The sequence below is a fragment of the Plectrocnemia conspersa genome, unplaced genomic scaffold, assembly GCF_051122295.1.
Source record: "Plectrocnemia conspersa isolate PC_06_02 unplaced genomic scaffold, ASM5112229v1 ptg000006l, whole genome shotgun sequence".
Taxonomy (NCBI): domain Eukaryota; kingdom Metazoa; phylum Arthropoda; class Insecta; order Trichoptera; family Polycentropodidae; genus Plectrocnemia; species Plectrocnemia conspersa.
Window position 1 is genome coordinate 19,373,338 of NW_028277170.1, and position 23,873 is coordinate 19,397,210.

At 30.3% G+C, this 23,873-nt stretch overlaps 2 protein-coding genes across 3 annotated transcripts in view; both read left to right on the forward strand.

The window, feature by feature from the left end:
• Positions 1-23,873, forward strand: part of LOC148234448 (protein gone early-like) — a 107,792-nt gene that overhangs the window by 77,583 nt on the left and 6,336 nt on the right. The window contains exons 4-6 of one of the 2 annotated variants that reach the window (XM_088188293.1): positions 21,312-21,517; positions 21,664-21,858; positions 22,362-22,489. In XM_088188293.1, coding sequence (XP_088044419.1) covers positions 21,312-21,517; positions 21,664-21,858; positions 22,362-22,489 — 529 coding nt within the window. Of the gene's footprint in view, positions 1-21,311; positions 21,518-21,663; positions 21,859-22,361; positions 22,490-22,567; positions 23,860-23,873 lie in introns of those variants that run through there. The other variant, XM_088188294.1, reaches the window with a different exon arrangement.
• On the forward strand, positions 9,322-11,126 carry TwdlT (TweedleT). The gene is made up of 2 exons (XM_088187991.1): positions 9,322-9,488; positions 9,831-11,126. Exons 1-2 carry the CDS (start codon positions 9,474-9,476, stop codon positions 10,851-10,853), a joined length of 1,038 nt encoding a protein of 345 aa, XP_088044117.1. The 5' UTR covers positions 9,322-9,473; the 3' UTR covers positions 10,854-11,126.

Genomic DNA, 23,873 nt, shown 5'->3' on the forward strand with positions numbered 1-23,873 from the left:
TAACATCATTTCAGATTATTACAAGGGGGGGGGGGGCAAAAGTTAGTCAATCATTAAGATTCATAGTATTTCATTAAAATACATGCATTTTTCTGATCAAATTCAAAAGAGGGGCAATGCCCATACCTGCCCCCCCCCCACCCTCAAATAAGGTCCTTGTCTTGTCTTGTGAATTTTGACCAATAGGAAAGCGCAAAAAACATTTCTCAGAAGTCGAAAATCCATGTCAAAAGCAATAAAATCGTGCCGTCATTATACGACTTTTATAATAATGTTACAAATTAAATGAAGAACATATAAACCGAATTTTGACCAATAGTAGAGCGCAAAAAACAATTATCCCTTCTCAGAAGTCAAAAATCCACGTCAAAAGCAATAAAATCGTGGCGGCGCCGTCGCAGTGGGAACGCTCGTTACCGAGCGTTCCCACTGCGACGGCACCGCCACGATTTTATTGCTTTTGACGTGAATTTTTGACTTCTGAGAAGTGATAATTGTTTTTGCGCACTCCTATTGACCAAAATTCGGTTTGAAAATACTTTCATAAGTCCTCTTTGAATGTCAGAAGTCAGTAGTAATATCGGTAAGGATAGCTATCATATTTTTGAAACATGTGATATCGAAATGCAGATAAACTATGGATCAATATTTGAGATGCGACTGTCTGTACTTCTTTTTCCGCTTATTTCCCCCTGAGAGTTGAGTTTGAAAATTTGTATTTTGGACTTGAAAGTGTTCTAAAATTGTAATTAGTTTTAAAACTTACATTAGGTCAAGTTGGTTTTGATTAATTCGTGTAGGCTAGGTTTGGGTTTGAACAGCAAATTTTCGTTTCGCAACTGTCAAATTGCGTTTCATATACATTTAAGAGCAGCATAAAATCTCATCAGTTAAATTATATTATCGCTAGTATAAATATGTATCTACTGGTAAAAATGTATTTGAAATTATAACTACACTGAAAAAAACAAACATTTATAGATAACATGCAAATTAATAACATTAAGTATGTATATGTATGGAAAAGTATAAATCATATAATTTTACTGAAATTAAAACTATTTATAAAAAAAATTAAATTAAAAATAACATATCCTCTATAAATCATTAGCTTAATAATCTAGATTTAGATAATAATTTTGCGGACTAAGGTTAGTACTTAATATTATAAATTAATAATTTTCTACGTATATATAATAAATAAAGAACTTGGTAAATTATTTTTTCTTATATATATTTTTACTGCTGAAAATATATATCTACCAGTGAAAATGTATTCCCATATGATTTCACTGAAATAACATATTTAAAAAAATATTTTCGGTACTGTTTTTTAAGATTTTCTTTGAGGGATAACCCTAGAATTTCTGGTTTGGAATCAGGAAGAGGATGTCAAATGTTGGCCAGTCAGTGACATTTTTCTGACAAAATTCAAGAGGTGCATATCACGTCCCTGATTTTGGACCCTATTATAAATGTGCTCACCCCTATTGACTCGAAAACATTTTATTCCTCGTTGAAAGTAATTTTAATAATTAATGCTGGATAGTAAAAATGTTTGACGCAAATTTGACCAAAAATATTGGCCTGAATAGTTCAGTTGAAATTTGGAGATATTGAATTTAGGAACATATCAATCAGACTACCATAAGCGAAAGATGAAAGATTCAAGGAGTTTGCGAATACATTCTCGAAATGACATCTTAAAAAAATATCGCGTTTCATATAAGTTTCTTCAAGTGAATGTGAATGCAGTTTTTTGCAAATGAATATAATTATTACCTCAATAAGAGCTTCGTTCAAGAGCAATACACTTTCAGCACTTTTGTTCATCAAACTCGTCGGAGCACCTTTGCCACTTTTCGATCTATCAAAATACGTTGATCTGTGGTTTCTCAGATTTAATTCGGCTATAGACAGCAACACTAAAAATTTGAATTGAGACGATTTGTCAATGACTTTGGAAATCACTATAATTTTGTATTCAAATAAATGTTGTTTAACTTTAGATTTGCCATGTCATTGTAAAGAAAAAATATGATTTTATTTTTTTACGCGCTTCGTGGTAAATTTAATTTAAATAATATAATTTTCTTTAGTAAAAATCTTGACAAAAAATTAGTTCCGTAACATTTTTTTAAAAAAAAAGTCCTGCTCAGAACTCATCAACAAGATCTTATCTTACAGTTTGTTTTCTTGAGCAAAATAAATTTAAATAATAAATATTATAAGCAGCTGTTCTCTACTTATTCGAAGCTATTTTTCCTCACGTATAAATTATAGTATAAGTATTCACAATAACGATGTTTACGGCACGCATTGAAACGGGACCGAAAAGTGGCTCAAGCGCCAAATTTTTTGATTTGTGTTGCCGGGGCCAAGAGTTCGAATCGCGTTATGTGAACGGCAAAAAACGAGCATTTTATATTATTTATGAAAATGATCACTCCAGTTTTCAAATATGATCATGAAACAACGTGAACTTGAAAAATCCAGTTCCGACACCTATTGACCCGCAAATCCGGTTCAGAACTAGTTGCATAGTTGTACAATATATTTAAGTACATAAGTATTATAATATATATTGATGCAATGAAACATAACGCACATATAACTGCCATAAATTATTGATCAATAAAACCGAAATATCTTACCATAAATCGCAAAAATATAAAACAATAGCTTTAATTACAAACGTAATAGCAATGTATTTGATAATGTAGTGAGTTTCATCATGTTTTTCGTCACAGATTTCAATATAACATTTCACGCATTTTATATGGAAGTTAGTGAATGGTTGTACACTGACTGTTTGATATAATAATCAAAGTTTAAAATATAAAAATGGCTTTGCAATATTTAAGATCGGTGGAAATATTGATATAAATCATACTCAAAGTGAAATTGCATTTGTTGATTTAATCGAAAGGTCATTACATATTTTTCAATAAATAAACATCACAATCGCGAAAATGAGTTATGAATGCCAAATTTTCGTGTCAAACATATTTTTTTATATATATGTATGTACATATACAATGTGACCTAACACTTGAAACCCAAACACACTTTAAATATTTGTAGCTGTGAAAGCAAAAGTTGAATTGAATTCAAAATGACTACTGTTGGCATTAAGCTTGAAAATGTCTAATATTTGTGACGTTCAGAGTCAATAACTGAAATATATTTTGATTAGAGATTTTGCGTCATATATATTAAAATTAAATTATTATAAAAAAATATCAAATTGCTACTTCTTTGAATTTTTTTCAAAGTCGTAAAATTAGCAGGGGGTAACGCTTTTTTGTACTATATCGTATAATTTACAGTTATTATTATTTAATGCTGACTACTTGCACTGAAAGTCAAAATAAGCATTTACAATTGTATATCAAAATGAATTTTATTTTTTGTCCAATGAACCAGAGGCTATATTGCATTCACATTGGTCGATTTTTGAGCTTAAAACCCTAAGTTTAGAGTCTGTTTTTAAGAAAAGTCTGAAAAAAAATACAAATTTTCAGCCTTTTTGATGGATTTTTGAACTCAAAAATCTAAATTATGGGCTTGTTTTAAATAAAAATTAAAAAAAAATTTTCACAATTCAATTCATTTTTTATATAACTTAAATTTAGGGTTTGCTTTAAAGAAAAATAATAATAAAAAAACAAATAAATTTACAAGTCACAAATTTTCAGCTATTTTGATAGATTTTTGAGATCAAAACCTTTAATTTAAGGTCTGTTCAGAATACAAATCGGTAAAAATAAAATTCAAGTATGCTACTTTTTAGCCTTTTGATGGATTTTTAAGCGCAAAAACTTAAATTTCGGGTCTGTTTTGAAAAAAAGCCTAGAAAAAGCGTTATAAATTTACAAATATCCAGCCTTTTTAGTGAATTTTTGAGCTCAAAAACCTGCTTTTTTGAATAAAAAACAAGAAAAGGGAAAATTTTACACGTCCACTCATTTTTACATAACTTCGAATAAATCGAAAAAAAATACAAGTATATAAATTTTCGGTATTCTTGGTTAATTTTAAAGCCCAAAACTTAAAGTTAAGGTCTGTTTCAATGAAAAATCAGAATAAATACAAGTATACAAATTTTCAGCATTCTTAGTAGATTTTTAAGCACAAAAACCTAAATTTAGGGTATGTTTTTTAAAAAAATCAGAAAAATTCACAAAATCAAGTAAATAAATTTCCTGCTTTTTAATAGATTTTTGAGCTCAAACCCTTTAATTAAAGGCTTGTTCAGAATAAAATTCAGAATAAAGTCACAAGTATACAAGCTTTCAGATTTTTGGTAGATTTTTAAGCTCAAAATTAAGGATTTGTTTTGAATAAAAATCAAAAAAAGGGAATTTTTCACAAGTACACTCGTTTTTTACATAACTTTAATTTAGGGTTTGTGTAAAAAAATATAAATAAAAATATAAATACAAGGATACAACATTATCAGTATTCTTAGACAATTTTTAAATACAAAAACCTAAATTTAGGGTATGTTTTTAAAAATAAATCAGGAAAAAAACAAATAAATTAACAAGTTACAAATTTTTAGCTTTTTAATAAATTTTTGAGCTCAAAACTCTTAATTTAAGGTCTGTTCAGAATACAAATCGGTAAAAAAATCAAATATACAAATTTACAGCTTTTTGGTGAATTTTTGATTTCAAAAACTTAAATTAAGGGCTTGAATAAAACTAAAAAGGGGTGAATTTTAGTGGCAACCCTTTTTTTACATAACTTAAATTTAGGATTTATTTATAAAAAAAAATCGAAAAAAAAATTAACATATCTACAAATTTTCAGAACTTTTAATAGATTTTTGAACTCAAAATTATTTATTCAATGCCTGACAAAATAACAAGTGTACGAAATTTAAGACTTATATGTGAATTATTAAACTAACAAAAACATAAATTTTGAGCCTCTTTTGAAGAAATATTAAAAGTATACACATTTTTAGCTTTTTTGCTGGATTTTTTAAGCACAAAAACCTAAATTAAGGGCCTGTTTTGATTAAATATCAAAAAACGAAAATATTACAAGCCCACTCTTTTTCACATAACTAAAAAAATTTGTGATGGTTTTAAAGAAAAAATTAGCCTTTTTCTTAGCCTTAGCCTTTTTGGTGGATTTTTAAGTTAAAAAACCAAAATTAAAAGAAAAATAAAAAAATGGAAAAATTCACAAGTCCACTAAATTTTTACATTACTTAAATTCAGTGCTTTTTTTAAAGAAAAATCAGATTAAAAAAAAAACAAATAAATTCACAAGTCCAGCAAATTTCAACCTTTTAATGGATTTTTGGGCTCAATACATTTAATTTAAAGCCTGTTTAGAAAATAATAAAAGTATATAAAATTTAAGTTTTTTTGTTGGATTTTTAAACTCAAAACCCATTATTTAGGGCCTGTGGATTTTTGTAATAATTATGGTAGAATTATCATCGGTCGGTACGTTTTTTGCGTACGCTTTTAATTGAGTTTCAGTATTTTTGTTAATCGGTTAAATACTGTTTATTTTCACATTGTTCATTATCGTTCCATGATAATATTATTGACTAAAAGTAACGCATTTTAAAAACATGTAAAAACATACCTAAATAATACTTGAGTAATACATATTCTTGAATTATATTATTTTGTCAATGTTTATTTATTTTTTTCACTTTTACAGTAACAATAAATAAAAAATAAAATCAATGGATTAAATTTTACGTATGTACTTCAGTTAAAATTTAAATTACACTAAAATAATATATTTTAATCACAATTATTCTTTTTCTTGAAATTATACAAGTATTAATAATTCGTATTATCGATATAATAAAAATTGTTAGGTAAATATTTTCATAGTAACCATAACAATTGAGTTTTATAAACAAAAGCTGTTATTATATAAATTCAAAATCTGTTAATAAAAAATCATATACGAATCTGATTCCATTCACGCGAATGTTGAACGATAGAGAGAGAAATATAAATAATTTAAAACTAGGGCCTCTTCGTGTCAACGGAAGTCACCACGATAATTAAAACAGCAAAAAAGAAAGGTAGCTACAGAATGAGATGGAAGCAGGCGATTCTGCAGACTGGAAAAGTGTCGCTGATTTTTTCTACGAAAAATTACAGTGAATTCTATAGTAATATTTGTTTAAATATATTATTTATATTATACATATTACAATTTAATTTAATTATATTATATAGACAGAAATCGAATCATGGACCGATTTTCCTGTTTTCACACTAATATATTATTATATTTGGTAAGTGTATTTTTTAATCAAACGATTTATCTATTATCTTAAAATATTGCATGTTTTACGAAATCGCCTGTGGCAATTTATTTTCTCAAATATGATTTATTGCATTAATTGCGTCGCGATTGTTACACAGATCTTTTTGATGTGCTAAATTAATTGATCAAATTTTGCCTCCCATAATTATTCACAAAGTTTTACACTATTGTCCTCGACCTTCTTTTCATCTAATTCTCATAGAATATGGTACAGTTATTTCTTTCTATTATTAAAATTAAATAATGGTAACAACGCCTTACTAAGATTCTTTAAGGAAAATCATTCCAATAATATTCACATAATTTATTCCGTCGTCATTTTGGCACAAAATAAGTTGCACTATAAATTTTGATTTGGAAAGTATAACAAGTCTGTTTAATATAGTATTGTATATATTTTTAACATTGTTGGAAAGCAGCACTTGTTATTAATCTGGAGATCTGTTTGCAAACGATGCATTTCAAAAGCTTTTGAAAGTTATTTCACGCAAAGCATGATGATATGCTAATTTCTTTATTACGAGAAAATATGTCCTTGAGTATTTGTTAAGAAATTTAAGCAAAAAATACAAGTCAGAGAAAGGTGCGTGACCTTTGGCATTGATTTGATTGCAATCGTGACTAAAGAAAAACGTCCGTTTTGTGACATTCTAAAAATATTCATATATGCATATATTTACAACAAATTCGGATCTGATTTTAACATAATGTAAAAAATCATCTAAATATTATTCTAAAATATTCAAAAGTATCTAAAACGAATTTTATTAATATAAAACGCCAATATATCATCGACCGAATAGTTATTAATGAATTAGGTAATATTTGTTATTATGTAATAACTTTGATCAATGAAAACAAATAATTTTACAATTACAGTACAAGAAAGATCTGTTAAAAAAATTAAGAATCAAATCCGCCCAAATTCGCATTTAGCACGTGCGCTGGCATAACATCGGCGTGAAAAATAAATTTGTTCTGCAAACCGCAAGTAACTATAATAAATATTTTTATTATGATTTTAACAAAATATAATCTCACGTAAAAAATACATAAAATGTGTCAATAAAATCGTTTTTATATACAAAATAATATATTTTTTTATTTTTAACAAAAGCCATTTTAGAACTAGATTGTATATTAATTTTTTTTAATGTTTCATTTTAATTTATTTTATAGAATATTAGCTAAGATATTTAAAATGGTCTTGAATAAATTGTCATTAATAAATAAGTAAAAAATATATACTTTTTAACGATTTTATTGTAGCAGCTACACAGTTGAGAGTGATGCAACACGGTGACGCCCTCTTTCTTCGCGTGAAATTCGAACGTCCGAAATAAATCACTTATTTTTTATCTATATTATTTATTGATCTACCGCAAATTATCATTAGATTAGTAATGAAATCGTTTACCGATAAATAAAACTATTTCTTAAAGCTTATTATTTATTTACATCCGATTTATAAATGTTACTGTGAAGTTATATTTTCACTAGTGAAGTCCAAATATATTTTCACCAGTAGATATATATTTCTATTAGCGAAAATATAATTTAACTGATAGGTGCTAATATGCTGCTCTAAAATGTCTATGAAGTTAAATTTGACAGTTGCGAAACGTCCATTTGCTGTTAACCCACACCTGACCTAATAAAAGTTCTCAAACTAATTATAGTTATAGAACTTTTTAAAAAAAAAAAATTATAGAGAACATTTGCCCCCCCCTCTCCTTGAATTGGTCCAGAAAAATGCATATTATTAACTTAAATACTATGAATGTAGTAGAAATATTTTTTTATAAATTCTCGAATTTTTTTTAAATTCTCACAGAGAATATAAATAAGCAAAAATATTTTTTTAAATAAGTCATTTCAGTGAAATCATATTAGAATATATTTTCACTATTGAAAATATATTTTTACCAGTGAATATATAGGTGTTAAAAATGTAAAATTATATGATTTTAATTTTTCCATATGTAATATATACATTTAAATACTTATCATTATTTATTTACATCCGATGTATAAATGTTACAGTGAATGTGTATTTTTCTGTGAAGTTAAATTTTCACTAGTGAAGTACAAATAAATTTTCACTAGTAAATATATATTTTTATAAGCGAAAATATAATTTAAATGTCTATGAAACTCAATTTGAGAGTTGTAATTTAGATTTCTAGTATAAGAAGACTTATCAAAGTATTTTCAGACCAAATTTTGGTCAATAGGAGAGCGCTAAAACAATTATCATTTTGATTTTTGCGTTCTCCTATTAGTCAAAATTGGGTTTAGATGTGCCTTATTCTTTTCTCACTCGTAATATTGTCATAAAAGTGTTACTATAAACGCTTGACCTGGACTGGAAATTCACTATATGGCAACACTGAGCAGCAAAAAACATACAGATGAATATTATGAATAATATTTTTTAATGCCTAATTAAAATATTTGGCATAAAATATGATTTTAGAAAATATGTCGCAACGGTGGCTTATTCTTATATTAATTTGCAGCATTATTATTATTTATAATTATTAAGAAATTACATTACGATGTTAAAAAATATACAAAATGGCATTTTTGTCATGAGGCCCGGAATCATGGTTTTTCCAGAGTTATTACAGCATGTTGATAAAAATGTGACAGTATTTTATTAGGTGTAATGATTTATATTTTAAAATAAAATATAACTCATCTCCGCGTCTATATGGTACTACTCGAAGTTCGCGTATCGAAAGATCGCTTTTCATTTGCCGCTATTTCTTTGTTCGAGGGTAGTCCGCGAGTTTTACGTTGTTTCCGAATCGCTCTTCGATCCCGTAACGGTCCGGTTACGTCACCGTCGTCGGTGGGTGGCATCTTGGCACCGGTATCGGTTGTGTCGGGTCAGCGGCTACGTTCCACCGAAATATACCTCATATTCTACTTTCACCGTTCCCGCGCGTCTCTCGGATGCGCCGGCGAACTTTCACTTGACCGCTTGAACTCAGCCCCAGACTCCGCAGCAAGGACGCAAGCGACTATTACAATTGTTGGAGGGGTACGCCGAGATGGCTACATAAGCAGACCTCGCCACCAACAACGGCATCAATCCATCTTGCTCAGCCGAGCCGAGCGAACCACAAAAACCCAGCATCCGATCGAGACGAAACGCAACCATGAAGATCTTCGTGGTAAGAGACCAGTGACCGCCGTGTGACCAGTGATAGTGCTTATCAGTGATATATCGACGCTCACAACAAAACATTTATTTCACTTGAAGCGTCATCTTCAATTTCTCCCCATTAAATCTTCGCTATAACAAATTATAGCCATCTGTGTTATCATATATCAATTTAATCAAATCCGTTTTTAATTTTAATCCATCAATATTATATGACTTTTCACACTGACTTAAAAAATATATTTTCATGATATTCAATTTTAGACAGATTCATTTCAATTTCATAATCGTGTTACATGCTAGCTTTTCAGTCCCCTATCAAACATTTAAGTGTGTCATCTTGATTCACCAGGTTTTAGCGGTCGTGGCTTTGGCACATGCTAGGCCCGAGGCCGGATACAGTTATAACCAGCCTAGGCCTTCCGGTAGCTACGGAGCCCCTAGCGGCGGATCATCGCACGGAGGAGGATTCGGAGGAGGCGGATCCCACGGAGGCGGATTCGGCGGAGGCATCGGAGGTGGCATCGGCGGCGGAATCGGCGGAGGATTCGGACACGGCGGCGGAATCGGCGGAGGCATCGGAGGAGGACATGGAGGTAGCATCGGCGGAGGACACGGCGGCGGCAGTGGATTCGGCGGTGGATTCGGAGGCGGATTTGGTGGCGGAAGCGGCGGCGGATTCGGCGGCGGCAGCGGTGGCGGATTCGGCGGTGGATTCGGCGGCTTCCAAGCTCCGATCGTACAGAAGCACATCTACGTCCATGTTCCGCCACCAGAACCGGAAGAGCACCACGTGAGACCACTCGCCACCGCAGGACCCCCTCAGAAGCACTATAAGATCATCTTCATCAAGGCTCCGTCTCCACCCGCGCCAACCCAACCGATCATTCCTCTCCAAGCCCAAAACGAAGAGAAGACTTTGGTCTACGTCTTGGTCAAGAAACCCGACGAACAGCCAGAGATCTCCATCCCGACCATTGCTCCCACCCAACCTTCGAAACCCGAAGTTTACTTCATCAGATACAAGACCCAGAAGGAGAGCGGCGGAATCGGCGGAGGCATCGGCGGAGGCATCGGCGGAGGCATCGGCGGCGGAATCGGAGGAGGAATCGGCGGTGGAATCGGCGGTGGAATCGGCGGCGGAATCGGAGGATCCCTCGGAGACAGCGGCCACGGAATCGGCGGAGGACACGGAGGTGGAATCGGCGGAGGACACGGGGGCGGAATCGGCGGTGGACACGGAGGCGGAATTGGCGGCGGAATCGGCGGAGGAATCGGAGGAGGTATCGGCGGAGGACACGGAGGAATCGGTAGCTCCGGACCTTCGGGACCTTCGTCACAATACGGCCCACCCGGACAATCGGGGCCATACTAGAACAAAAAATACCAACAAATTACGGGTAACTTTCCCTTGGACGGCAGTCCTGGGGATCGTTTCTTTATTGGCGACGCCCGGACCAACAGGGCCGCATTCGAAATATGATACGACAAAAAAAGTATCGCACTTGTACATATCACTTTCACCCAGTGTGCATATATTATTATTATTAATTAATTATTATTATTTTTATATTGATTAGTGTTAATACTATTACTTTTTAATTTGCAAGAAAACGGTGGCAATAAAATGCATTTCGTAAAGTTTAAACATTTTATTTTATTTTATTTTTACATGATGCGTAAAGGCGATTTTGTTGCTATATATGATGTGTGTATATTTGCTATTGCGATTTTGCTATTTAATTTCTAATGCATTTTTTCATGTCATGTTCTTTAAAACAGTATAGCAACCAATTTGCCTTATCGCTCAAACAATACCTCTCCAAATATATATATATATATATATATATATATATATATATATATATATATATATATATATATATATATATATATATATATATATATATATATATATATATATATATATATATATATATATATATATATATATATATATATATATATATATATATATATACATATATATAATTATTTCGTTCAAACTGTTCGATATTTCGGCACATTTACCATGGTAGCTGAATTTCAATAACTTTGCTTGTCACGAAATTCAGCAAAGTTATTGAAATTTCGTGACCATGGCAGAACTATCCCTGCCGAAATATCGAATATATCTCAAAGAACCGTCCTCACTACAATATCGAATAATTAGATTTGCAAGGTGGGAGAGCTTGTATTGCGCTTTTTATTGCTTTCATCTCTTTTGTCGATGATCTTGGACATAGTTCAGCTTTTATCTCGGCCGCCGCAGATTTTTTAGGTTCGCGATTATATACATATATATTATGAAAAGCAAACAAATAGTTTTCTTCGCATTAGTGATCATGTAGATTCCATCACTGGCGAAATATTAAACAATAAATCGCAATCGCGATGAAACAAGCTTTTCAAAAAATATATGCATAAATATAATCAGTTATTGTATATGCGGAAAGAAAGTTTCCGAATTGTTCGCGTCGAAAAAAAGGCAATTCATCATCTCGGACGCGCGTTGCACGAGTGCAAACGCCCGGGGCGCCGAGCGTAGAGGGGTGGCGTTTTTGTTTCGATGTGTGTGTATTTTTTTCTCCACACAACCGATTGCCGTTAATTGTCCTGTGCGCGTGTGAGAGAGGTCACAGTGAAAGTAATTCGTACTCACACGCTCGAGATAAACATCTGTTCGTTCGTCGTCAATTCGATAAAAGAGACGATGAGAATCGAAAAATCGTTACATCCGCACACACACACTTGCGGAGGATCGTTATTATCAAAATCGGAAGAAGAAAGTTTTCGGATGGTTCCGTGACGGCTCGGCAATTACTCGGATGCAAAAAGTTCAAGACGATCACGATTGTGAGCGCACGAGAAACACTATTGCCGATGAAGAGGCAGATATGTGCGCGTGTGAGTATGTGTGAGTGAGCTACCGTGCAGTGACAGTGAACGCGAAAGAACCTCATATGACAATTCGAGTGTATCAGCTTCCAGTTGCCATCTTATATTGCTTATTCTTTTACGGGCCGATCTGATTCTGTGCATAGCTATGAAGTAAAAAAATATTTTATTGATGGTTCTAAGCTAACTTTAATTAATAATTATTTTTTACTCATAAATGTCTACATATAAATATTTGTGCCAAAATATTAAACATCAAGATTTTAACGCAATAATATTTTGTTCAAATTTAATTATGTATTAAGAATAAATATAGAGGGCTATTTAATTATTCTACTTTTAAGTACTAACTGACTTTATAGATAGAACAATGCTAGCAATATATATAAAAAAATCAACAAGCAATAAAAAATATATGTAGACATCTATAAACATAAAATAATTGATTATTGCATATATCTTAGTTTAAAACCAATCATAAAATTTAATCTTTTTCTACTACTTGTTTGTATATATGTAGGGCATTCGAACCGGGTAGAATCGAAACAGGGTACCCGGGTACCCGTCATGTTTTTCGTGGAACCGAAAACCGGGTAATTTTCGACGGGTATCCGGTTGATTTCATTTAAATATTTTTTTCCATAATTTCAAATTAAATGGAAGAGCTGAATCGGCGTTCTTAAGCGACTAACGACTAGCGACTAACAAAAAAAGGGATAGCACTTAACCTAACCTAACCTACCGATGGAATGTAAAAATATTTCGATTGTGTAAAGTATTAATAATAACATAATATTTTGATTTTATTTCAATACCCTATTTTTTGTTAAATTATAATAATTATTAAAATAAAATTAAATATAAAATAAAATATATCACGTCATATTTAATCAAAGATTCAAATATAATAAAAATTGTACTCTTAACGGCTTACAAAAGTAGTTCATTTAATAGCTTACAAAATACCCAGAACCCGGAACCGAACCGGGTACCCGGTTCTTCCTCGCAAAATTCCCGTAGAACCGGGTAACGAATTAGGCCGGGTATTTGGATGCCCTAGTATATATGTACATCGACCGTCGAGTTTTTAAATTTCCATCATGCCTGTGAGATCGCAATTAGTGATTTTAATTATATATGCGAACGATCATCACAGATTAGATTTTCATAGATTTTCCTAGTCTCACTAGATTTTCCTAGATGTCTCGTAACGAATAATAAAAATAAAATCGATTCAAATCGTGCATACATATGTATGTATATTGATTGTACTAATAGTCCTTAATTATTAAAATATGTGTCACTGATGACAAACAGTTTATTTCTAGTGTCTCACTAGATATATATATATATATATATATATATATATATATATATATATATATATATATATATATATATATATATATATATATATATATATATATATATATATATATATATATATATATATATATATATATATATATATATATATATATATATATATATATATATATATATATATATATATATATATATATATATATATATATATATATATATATATATATATATATATATATATATATATATATATATATATATATATATATATATATATATATATATATATATTAAATATACATTATAAATATTATTTAAAAATAATCTGAGCATATAGTTCACCTAATAACTTTTATTTTCTGTTGTAATCTGACAAGTGTATTATTAACCACCATACTAAAAGTCTGGAAATCAGTGAAAAAATACAATAAGCGTTCCCATTGCGACGGCGCCGACACGATTTTATTGCTTTTGGCGTAAATTTTCGACTTCTGAGAAGTGATAACTATTTTTGCGTCCTCCTATTGACCAAAATTTGGTTTACATATACTTTTATCAGCACTCTTATATCTATTATATTTTTTAAAACATAGTATAATATCAAAGTGCAGACAAACTATTGCGCAAATGCCAAATGCGACATCTGTCTGTAGTTTTTCTTTTGCTTATTTTCCCCTGAGAGAAGTATTTTTGATCTGACCTAATGAAAGTTCTAAAACTATAATTAGTTTTAAAACTATTTTTAGGTTAAGTTTGAATTTGAGCAAAAAATGGACGATTCACAACTGTAAAATAGAGTTTCATAGACATTTTAGAACAGCGTATAATTTTACTAGCGTAATCAGTTAAATTATATTTTCGCTTGTAGAAATATATATCTACTGGTGAAAATGTATTTGGACTTCACTAGTGAAAATATGACTTCACTGAAGAATACACATTCACTATAACATTTATACACCGCATGTAAATAAATAATGTATTTAAATGTATATATTATTTATTTTACCTTTTTAATACCTGCTAAGTAAAGTATTTAACCTTTGAAAATTTATTCTGATACTGAAATTTTTTATTTTAAAAAATATTTTTGTTTATTTAGATTTTTTTTTTGAGAACTTAAAAACTCCGAGAATTTTTTATTTAGAATCAGGGACGTTATTTCACCTTTTTTTTAATGTTACTACTACATTACGATTCATAGTATGTAATTAAATGACATGCATTTTTCTGGACAAATTCAACGGGAGGCAAAAGTTCCCATCTGCCTCTCCCCCTGCCACCCTAAATGACGACTCTGCTTTTTTTACTTACGGCCTTCGAACGCATTCATTAATCCCTATACGAAGTTTGCCGCTAATACTTTGACCTACGCATACCACCGGTTTGGAGTCACTGAAGTAGGTCATTGTTATTGATATGATGCATGAGAAACTGGAATCAAAACATCTAATGATGTAAATCTGTATTTATATCTACATGTTTTCGCTGTCAACAGTGTCAAAGTTGAACGGTCGTGCGAATATCGCCCGTGAATCGACTATTAAGTGTTAAAAATAAAGATGCTATTATAGAGGTCCCAAAGTTTGATATTTTTGTTTTAAAAATAAGTAAAAATATTTTGTCATCATTATATCATAATCTGATTCGTTTTTATTTTTTTAAATATGTATATTTGGTAATTCTAAACACAATTTTTTTTTTATTTAATTGGTACGCAATCTACAGTTTGATGTTTACTGATTTTTAAATAAAAAAAAATTATAAAACTGTATTTTAAATAATTAAAAAGTTATGATGGTTTTAAAAACTAAGTTTATTTTATAATTTTCGTAAATAACCCCGGCCGCATGGTTGCATAATTAGGAATAATAATATTGATGACGAAAAAAGCTAACCGTTTGAGAAACCGAAGTTGTTTAACTTCCGGAAATTTGGTATGGAATACATCAACCTGAGTTTTAGAATCAAGGAATTTTGTCACCGCCTTCGAAAGGCACCAGGGAACGACGCGGACGAAGCGAATAGTGTATCAAAAAAGTTTTTGCTACACTAATTTTTACCCTTTTTGTGGATCGGGGTGACTTTCGTACATCTACACAAATCAGGAAACGATTAAATTTTAAGGGACAAATTGAAAATTAATCGAAGATTAATCTGTCAGCCCTTCAATATATAGTCAGAAAAGTATGTATTTGGATCCTATGAACTACACGATTTGAACTTCTCTAAGCCATACTTTATGTATAAAATGTAAATTTAATTTATAAATACAAAGAAGGATGTGGATTAAGAAGAAGTGTTGCGGAACGTGTAATTGTGATCAGGGCAGGCTGCATAAGAGGTCAGTAGTGTAAGTAAAGTAGCATTGGTATATGATATTTTATGCCCTTCTTGCGAAGCCCAGAATTCTATTAGCCCTACTTATGATATTTCTTATTGATCTTTATCAAATGGATATTAAATTAAAAAAGTCCATTAATAAAAAGGCGGATTATTTAATAATAATAAAAAATATTAAAAAGGCAAATAAATATAATACAACACAAGGTTTAAGATCTCACATAAATTATTTTAATTATCCTCATAAATGTGACAATGTTGACAAGCCTATTAATTTATTTTATTTGACCAACAATATAAAGAGGACTATTAAATGAAATTAATATGTTATGAATGAATAGTTATGGTTGTTCAGATTTATATTATCTATATATTCTATGATTTATATTATTTGAATGGATTAAGATCAATATCTATGTATTGTACACAAATAATGTAAGAAATTGTATCTATCTCAGAACAACAGGATCATTTGGGAAACGTTGGTCCAATGGATAAAGCTGCTTTGGTTGGACGCATTTAACGGAGCATTCGATTTGGTTTATTCTTTATTTCAAGTAGGCAGCATGCCGATTATGGGATGTTCGTTTCGCGATGACGCACTCTTTCCAATTTCAACTTTCATTTCTCATGTCTGTGCCCGGCCGTTCTCTTCATCTTCAATTCTTGCCTAATTGAATACGAAAATTCGATTCTTGCAACTTTAATTTGAAAGTCGAGTAAAATACCGCACAAGTTTTCCGTGAGCAATGGAAAGGATCTCATCTTCTGTTACGATTGCGCTGCATTTTTTAATACTAATATACTTTTCTTAAACGCATATAATACTTTTTAAAAGATTTGTATTGTTTTTTAAGATCAATGAATGGTTCATTTAATAGCTAAGTATATCGATTTAGTACAATTCAAATTTAGGAATTTGTATTAACATTATTATTTGTAACGAATTACATAAATATTCAAAAGATTTAATTTTTCTGTAGGTACTTTGCTCTTTCCCAATCTCGATCGTGTGGCCAATGCGATTCTTCGGGATGGAAACAGATTACATTATTGTCTGTTGCTTACCTTATAAAGACGCAATAGTAACGTCTCAAACTAATAACTTTGAGGTTGCGGGTTCGAGCCACGGCACTTGAATTTATATTTATAAAAAATACTCCATTACAAAAAAAAACATCTATTGCTTGTTAATACTTACTTATAGGTATTCATTATACTGATTGACTTACTCAATTGGTACAGATTGTTGGAACGCATTATGCTTACGCCTGTCAGGTTACAACGAAAGATTTGCTTTAAAATAAAAAATAAAAATGCCTTTTACGTAACAATAATAATTTAAACAGATGGAGATTCAGCAATGCTGTCATTCGGGTATCCATTCCAATGACCGTTCGGATTATTAGTATCGGCATCATTAATGACCGTCATTTATATTTGTATTTATATTGGCGGTGCCTTTCTTTATTTAGTTTACTTTGAACTGTGTATTTGCTAGTGGTCCTAATCCGCCAAAATAAGTGATTAACGCGTGCCTGTATAATGTATAATTAAGGCGCGACATTATTCTACAAGTCGCAAATAACTATTAGAATGTGTTGTATTATGCTTTTAACAAGTAATTGCGACGAAATTCAGTCTCATTTTCAAAAAAAGAGAAAACGAAATGATCGTCCTAAATGAAGTTCCTGACTGAAGTAATTCGGTAAAGATTAATTAATTTGAAGGAAGACTAACGTCCCTTCCAATCCTTGATCCTCTGACAATATATATGATTTAGGGCGGAACCAGACTTTTTATTATTGTCCAATACAGATATTATCAGGCTTTTGTATAATGACGTAAAGTAGATTCGAAATCAATACAATTGGCAACAATTGGTATTGTTAAGCAGAAATAAATTACACCGATCCTTGTTTCTTTATAACGTATTTGTTTATAATTTTGACGCAACGATTATGGGTGGTCGCGACAGTATTGATATTTACTACATTTATATTTGTTTAATAAGCAGAAGGGTTTTACAACAATTTTGTAACTTTTCGCTGGAAATAAAAATATTAATAGAAAGATGAATATTTTTTCAAAAATAAACGGAAGGCTTATCATTTTTTCAGATAATTGCACAATTATCTGATTTAAATATGAAAGATTTTGTTATTGTTTGTTGCCAGATGACAGTTTTAGATAGATTGAGAATGAGTTTATTTTTAAATCTCGGCTAAGCTTGTTAACCAGCTAGATCCTCAAGCTTCATTTTAAAATAGCAACTATTTAAAAACATGTTAGAAAAAAAATAAAAAGGTAAAAAAGTTTTCAAATAAAAATGAAAATAATATAATTTAAATATTAAAAAAATGTACTTTTTTTACATTTTTTGTATTTGACATATCGATGGCTTAATTTGTAAATTTTCTAATACCATTTTTGGGTAAAATGACTTAACAATGAAATATTGTACCTTTAATCGAAATACACATGCTCAAAAATTTGCTATCTTCAATTAATCACTACAAATTGAGATATTGTTTTATTTTATATATTGACATGAAGCTTGTCTTAAATATAAATGTTGTGTGTATTTCGGTTAAGTTTGTTAACCAGCCTGATTCGCCATCTTGTTTAAAAATAGCGATTAATTAAAAAAAAATATTTGTAGCTCCATTAAAAATAATCCTAGAAAAAAACAGAGCAAAAATATTTATTAATTAAAATAAAAAAATGATTGAAGCAAATACAAAGCCATCTCTGGAAGAGTGATAAAAATTTTAAGTATAAGATTTAAATTAGGTTTTATTTTCGTCGTAACGCTCTCATAGTAACTACATGCATTGGTGTTTCCACGAGTGAAAACACTTCAGGAGACTAAAAGAATTTTTATTTTTTTCATAGTGAAAATTACTTTGTAAAACAAAATCTTAGATAGGTTTAATAATATAAATTAAAATAATTAAAAAAAAAACATTTTTAAATTTAGACCTTGTAAACATCTTGGGTAGCTATACATATTATTTTTAAATGGCTACTATTAAAAATCTTCAACTCTGTTACCAATCCCATAAAAAAGGAAATACTTTTTATAATAGAAATTTAAAGAAAAAATAGAAGAAAAATATTTTTTGATCATACTATGAACATGTGTATTTGAGATGATTTATTTGATCACGATAGTCGATTTAATTGAATTCTATATCACTGTTAAACTTATAAATATCTCCTTAAGTGTGGCTAATAAAAAAACGTAATTTCATTAAAAAGTGGATATTCGTTATGTCACTGTCAAAACTAAAAAAGAAGAGACTAGTGCATTTTGAATGTCGTGCTTTTAAAATATAGTAGAGATGAGTAAATAGATTTAAACGCCAATAACATATAACTTATTGACGGGCAATCTGTCACTCTATTAAGGCCATAACAAACGCAACATCGGCCAGGATAATAACAAATCGAAATTCGGCCAGCTTTTTAAATATATATATGTTTTTAATTAAATCAATTATTATAAAACTAAAAAAAATTAAAAAATGCCATTTGGTATTTTAATAATAAGGTACGAAATTTTTTAAATAATGGTTTAATTTTTTGTATTGCCAGTGAAATATTAATTAATAATATAAATATATAAGCAAGTATATTTAAAATCTATCAATGTGTAGTTGTAAATGCATCAGGAAGTGTGTAAAAAGTTAATAAAATACATGTTTTAGTCGACTTTATTTCAGAAAATTAATAAGTATCGACAACAAATTAAATGATCAGTAATTAAATCAACTCTATGGCAGAATAAAAATCAAACCTTGTCAACATTTTATTAACAACCTAGTTCTAATTATATTTTTCAGGGTCAGGGTTAAAATAAAAATAGCATACGGTTAGAATAATAATAACGGACTCAAGCACCCGCCCTCTTTAGCAGAAGGCAGGAAACGGTGAGGCGGATGCCCCAGAAATATTACGACGATAGTTCTAGCGACTCTTTGAGCACTATCTTACGACTCCTTTTATTTGCTTAATTACTCCGTGTTGAACCCGACAATTAGCATTAGTTAATTTGTTGTTCCTAACAGAACGATCATGTAAATTTAAAAAATATAAATGGCCAATAAATTATCTATTTTAGAAATATCTTATAAATTATTTCGTTAGCACCAAAACGATTGGACAGCAGGCGTTTGTCATAACCTGAACACCTACAACTAACTCTCAATGAAACTTTTTTAATTATATGTAAGACGCCAAAGTATTTAAAAAGGCAAACGAAGCGGGAATAACGACAGAGCGGCGGCGAGCACGCTTGGCTTGTTGTGTTGGCATCTGACAATATTGCGAACTCAACCAAACAAGTTGACCCTAAAACACCTTGATAATGCTAATGAACTACCGACATGCAAATGACTGATCAACGAATTGTATATATCAAATAATTGTATAATAACACTATTGCTAATATAAGATCCATCAGTGGCAACTCATGTACACAAATCAGGTTCAATTTCGTCAATTGTTCCTCGCAAAGCTGCCTTTATTTAACCACTCAACTGTCAATAGTTATACTTTCACCAGTGTATACAAGTGAAATGGTGTTTTCGTCTATAATAATGTACATCCACTGGCAAAAGTGTTTTAGGAATATAAATTCCCTAAAATGCCAGTGAAAATATACTTTCACCGCTAGTATGAAACCACTGTAACATAGATATATGTATCTACCAAATAATTGCGCTCTTTTTTACACAAAATTGTTCGATTATTGTATAAATTTTCAATAGTGAATTTGTATAATATTCAAATATGCTTACAATAACAGATCAATGAAGAAGAATAGATCATTTATCTTATCGACAGCCAAGTAAGACAATATCGTAGTTCAATAGTGTATATAAATAGTTTAAATATTATCTATGTTTCCTTAGCACGAAAAGGATTAACCCTATTCACGCTACAAATAAATAAATTAATTAATCACTAATGTGAGAAGGTTAAGAGTTAAAGAGACAGATTTATATAGAATTTTGGAGCACTTATTTTATTTTAAGCGCTTGCGAATTATATTTACAGATATATTTTCACTAAATTGAAGTTGATTACCTAGTCAATTATTATTATCTAAAATAAGTTTTTTATGTAGTTTATAAGTTTACACATTTTTAGATATTTGTTTTAATAATATTATTCAACACAGAAATTGATAAAATATTAGCCGTGCTTAGTATATATTAGTATAAAATTATCAAATCTTACTATTTTATGTTTAATTTTTCAGATCTGAATCAACGCAGACCAAAAATGGATATATTGAGACATATGATATTAAAATCTCAATCATTGCATGAAAAAAATCCATTCTTCTCCGTCCAGCTTATACAAACAAATTCATATCACTATCCTGAAGATGTTGTCATCCAGATAGGATATCCAAAACTGGGTCTACCTTCACGCTACTACCAAAATGATACGAAACACAATATGGTTTGTTGATATATGTATATATTTATGTTTATGTGTACAGCATTTGCGATTTACACTAATTATAACAAATAAACACATGCTGCTTTAGCGTAAACATATTTTGCTTGCATTATAGAAGAAGAAATATTATTTTTCATTTTGTTCAGGTTGTGCTTGCATATAAGTCTTTATTAACAGACTCATTGAAGACAACGGGGAAATCAGACATAAAGAGCACATCCATTGCCAATAATTTTTACAACTTTGAAAAACGACTAGCTGGAATTATTCGTGAAAATGACTTCAAAACAGGAAAAAATGAATATACAACAATAAAAGAGTTGAAGACACGCATGCCTAATGTATGTATTAATTATAAACTAAACCATCTAGAATCATTATCAAACACGTCGCATTTACTTTGAATACAATATATAAACAAGCATTAAATAAATAACTTTTTATGATATTGTTAAAAATATTTCATAAAAAATTATTAATATGAACATTTTTATTTAAGTTTTAGTTGATGTTAACCTATGTATTATATATGTATTAAAATCATATAAGCTTTATTAATAACAAAAGCAAAATAGATAGCAATCAATGTCATCATGTTATCATCAAACGCTGAAGTATAGCTGATTTTATTTGTCTATGTTTAATTTTCAGCTTTACACAGTTTAAAATAAGTTCAAAGAAACAAAAATATTAAATTTATTTGATAATAAAAAGTATTATAGATGCCCTTTTACTATACTTTTCTACTTACACAGTAAATAAATTATTTAAAACAGACATGTTTGATATCGACCCTAGAAGGCATACATATTTATATTGTTAACTATTATGTTATGAATTACAGTTCCCAATTGAAGAAGTAATATTTAACTTCTTCACGGATTCTGTAATACAACCGAGAACACAAATATTGGTACAATCGTATGCTTACTTTACTAGTTTATCACAGCTTGTTTTCAACACTAGGGATGAGTAAGTATTCATGACAATCATACATTTGTTATTAAGAATTAATATTTGTAAACTTATATAAAATATATTTTTCATGTCAACTAAATACAGCATTTAAAATGCAAGTACATTAACCTTACCATAAGCATATAACAGTACGGTAACAATACATCAGGCTGGTCATACGTAATGATCCATATTGTAGAATATTGTTTCATATTTTTCTTTTGTCTGCAATATTAAAGAATAGATTGCTAATAAGTATAACCGGTTCGTTTCATACTTGTTTTTGAAATGCACCTTAAGTAGGAATGTGAGCAATATAAATTAGTGTAGCATCTTTATAGAGGATAAACCACATTTTAAACTAACCGTAGAATTTAACTTTGACGTTGATATAGTAAATGCATAACCATAACCAGAACTAGCTAAAGGACTTAATTTATCTCATGAATCAGTTTTTCGATAAATTCAGAATTTAAGAACACTTCCTTATTACCTTTTCATCCACTGAGGATTGTAAATTGAATAACAATGGACAAACAGAACCGTACATACAAAGAAAAAGCTGCGCCCTGGTCATAGTATAAATTTGTCCCCACCCCTCTCTCCCTATATGATAAAAAAACTACTACTCTATATGATAAAAAAAAATATATTTATGTAATTAAATAATAGGGAGCCGATTTCTCTAATCTAGCTAAAGCAGAGACCCTCTTTTTACGACTTCAGGAAAATTTTAATACAGTATCTTGATTTTGGGTTCACCAGAAACCGTAAATTCCCTCTTCTCTACAAAATTGTTTTTACTCTAGAACTAATATTAACAGACTTTTAATTATTTTTTTTAATTTTAACAGCCACTTGTGACTGAAGATTTATTTTATTGGAAAAGTCATCTTACTCGTCTTCATATAATAAAGTCTATAATTGTGTCATTTTGTTTTCAATCGAAAGTACATATACATATTGCTTAGTCCAGGGCTCGGCAACCTATGACCCGTGGGTCACCAAGTGACCCGTTTGATGATTTGAAGTGACCCATTTCAGTTCTGCAAATATCATTTTTTTTAACGTGTCACGACTAGACCACATATATGGTTGTTAGGACCAAAAATATTCACTGGCTCGAATAGTCTTTTTAATAGTCACATTTTAATTATTTTGACCCGCAGCCAAAAAAGGTTGCCGAGACCTGGCTTAGTCTGTCATGAGCCATTGGCGATCTTAAATTGTTTTTGACTAGTTTAAGTTTACTGAAGAATCTATTCGCTGAATAACTATGACTCAAGTACTGTCTAATACGATCTTCAGTGATTCATGGAACGATTATTTAGTGACGTCTGTTGTCAGTGGCATAGCCAGGATTTGGCCAAGGGGAAGGGGAGGGGGTTTGTTCTGTTCT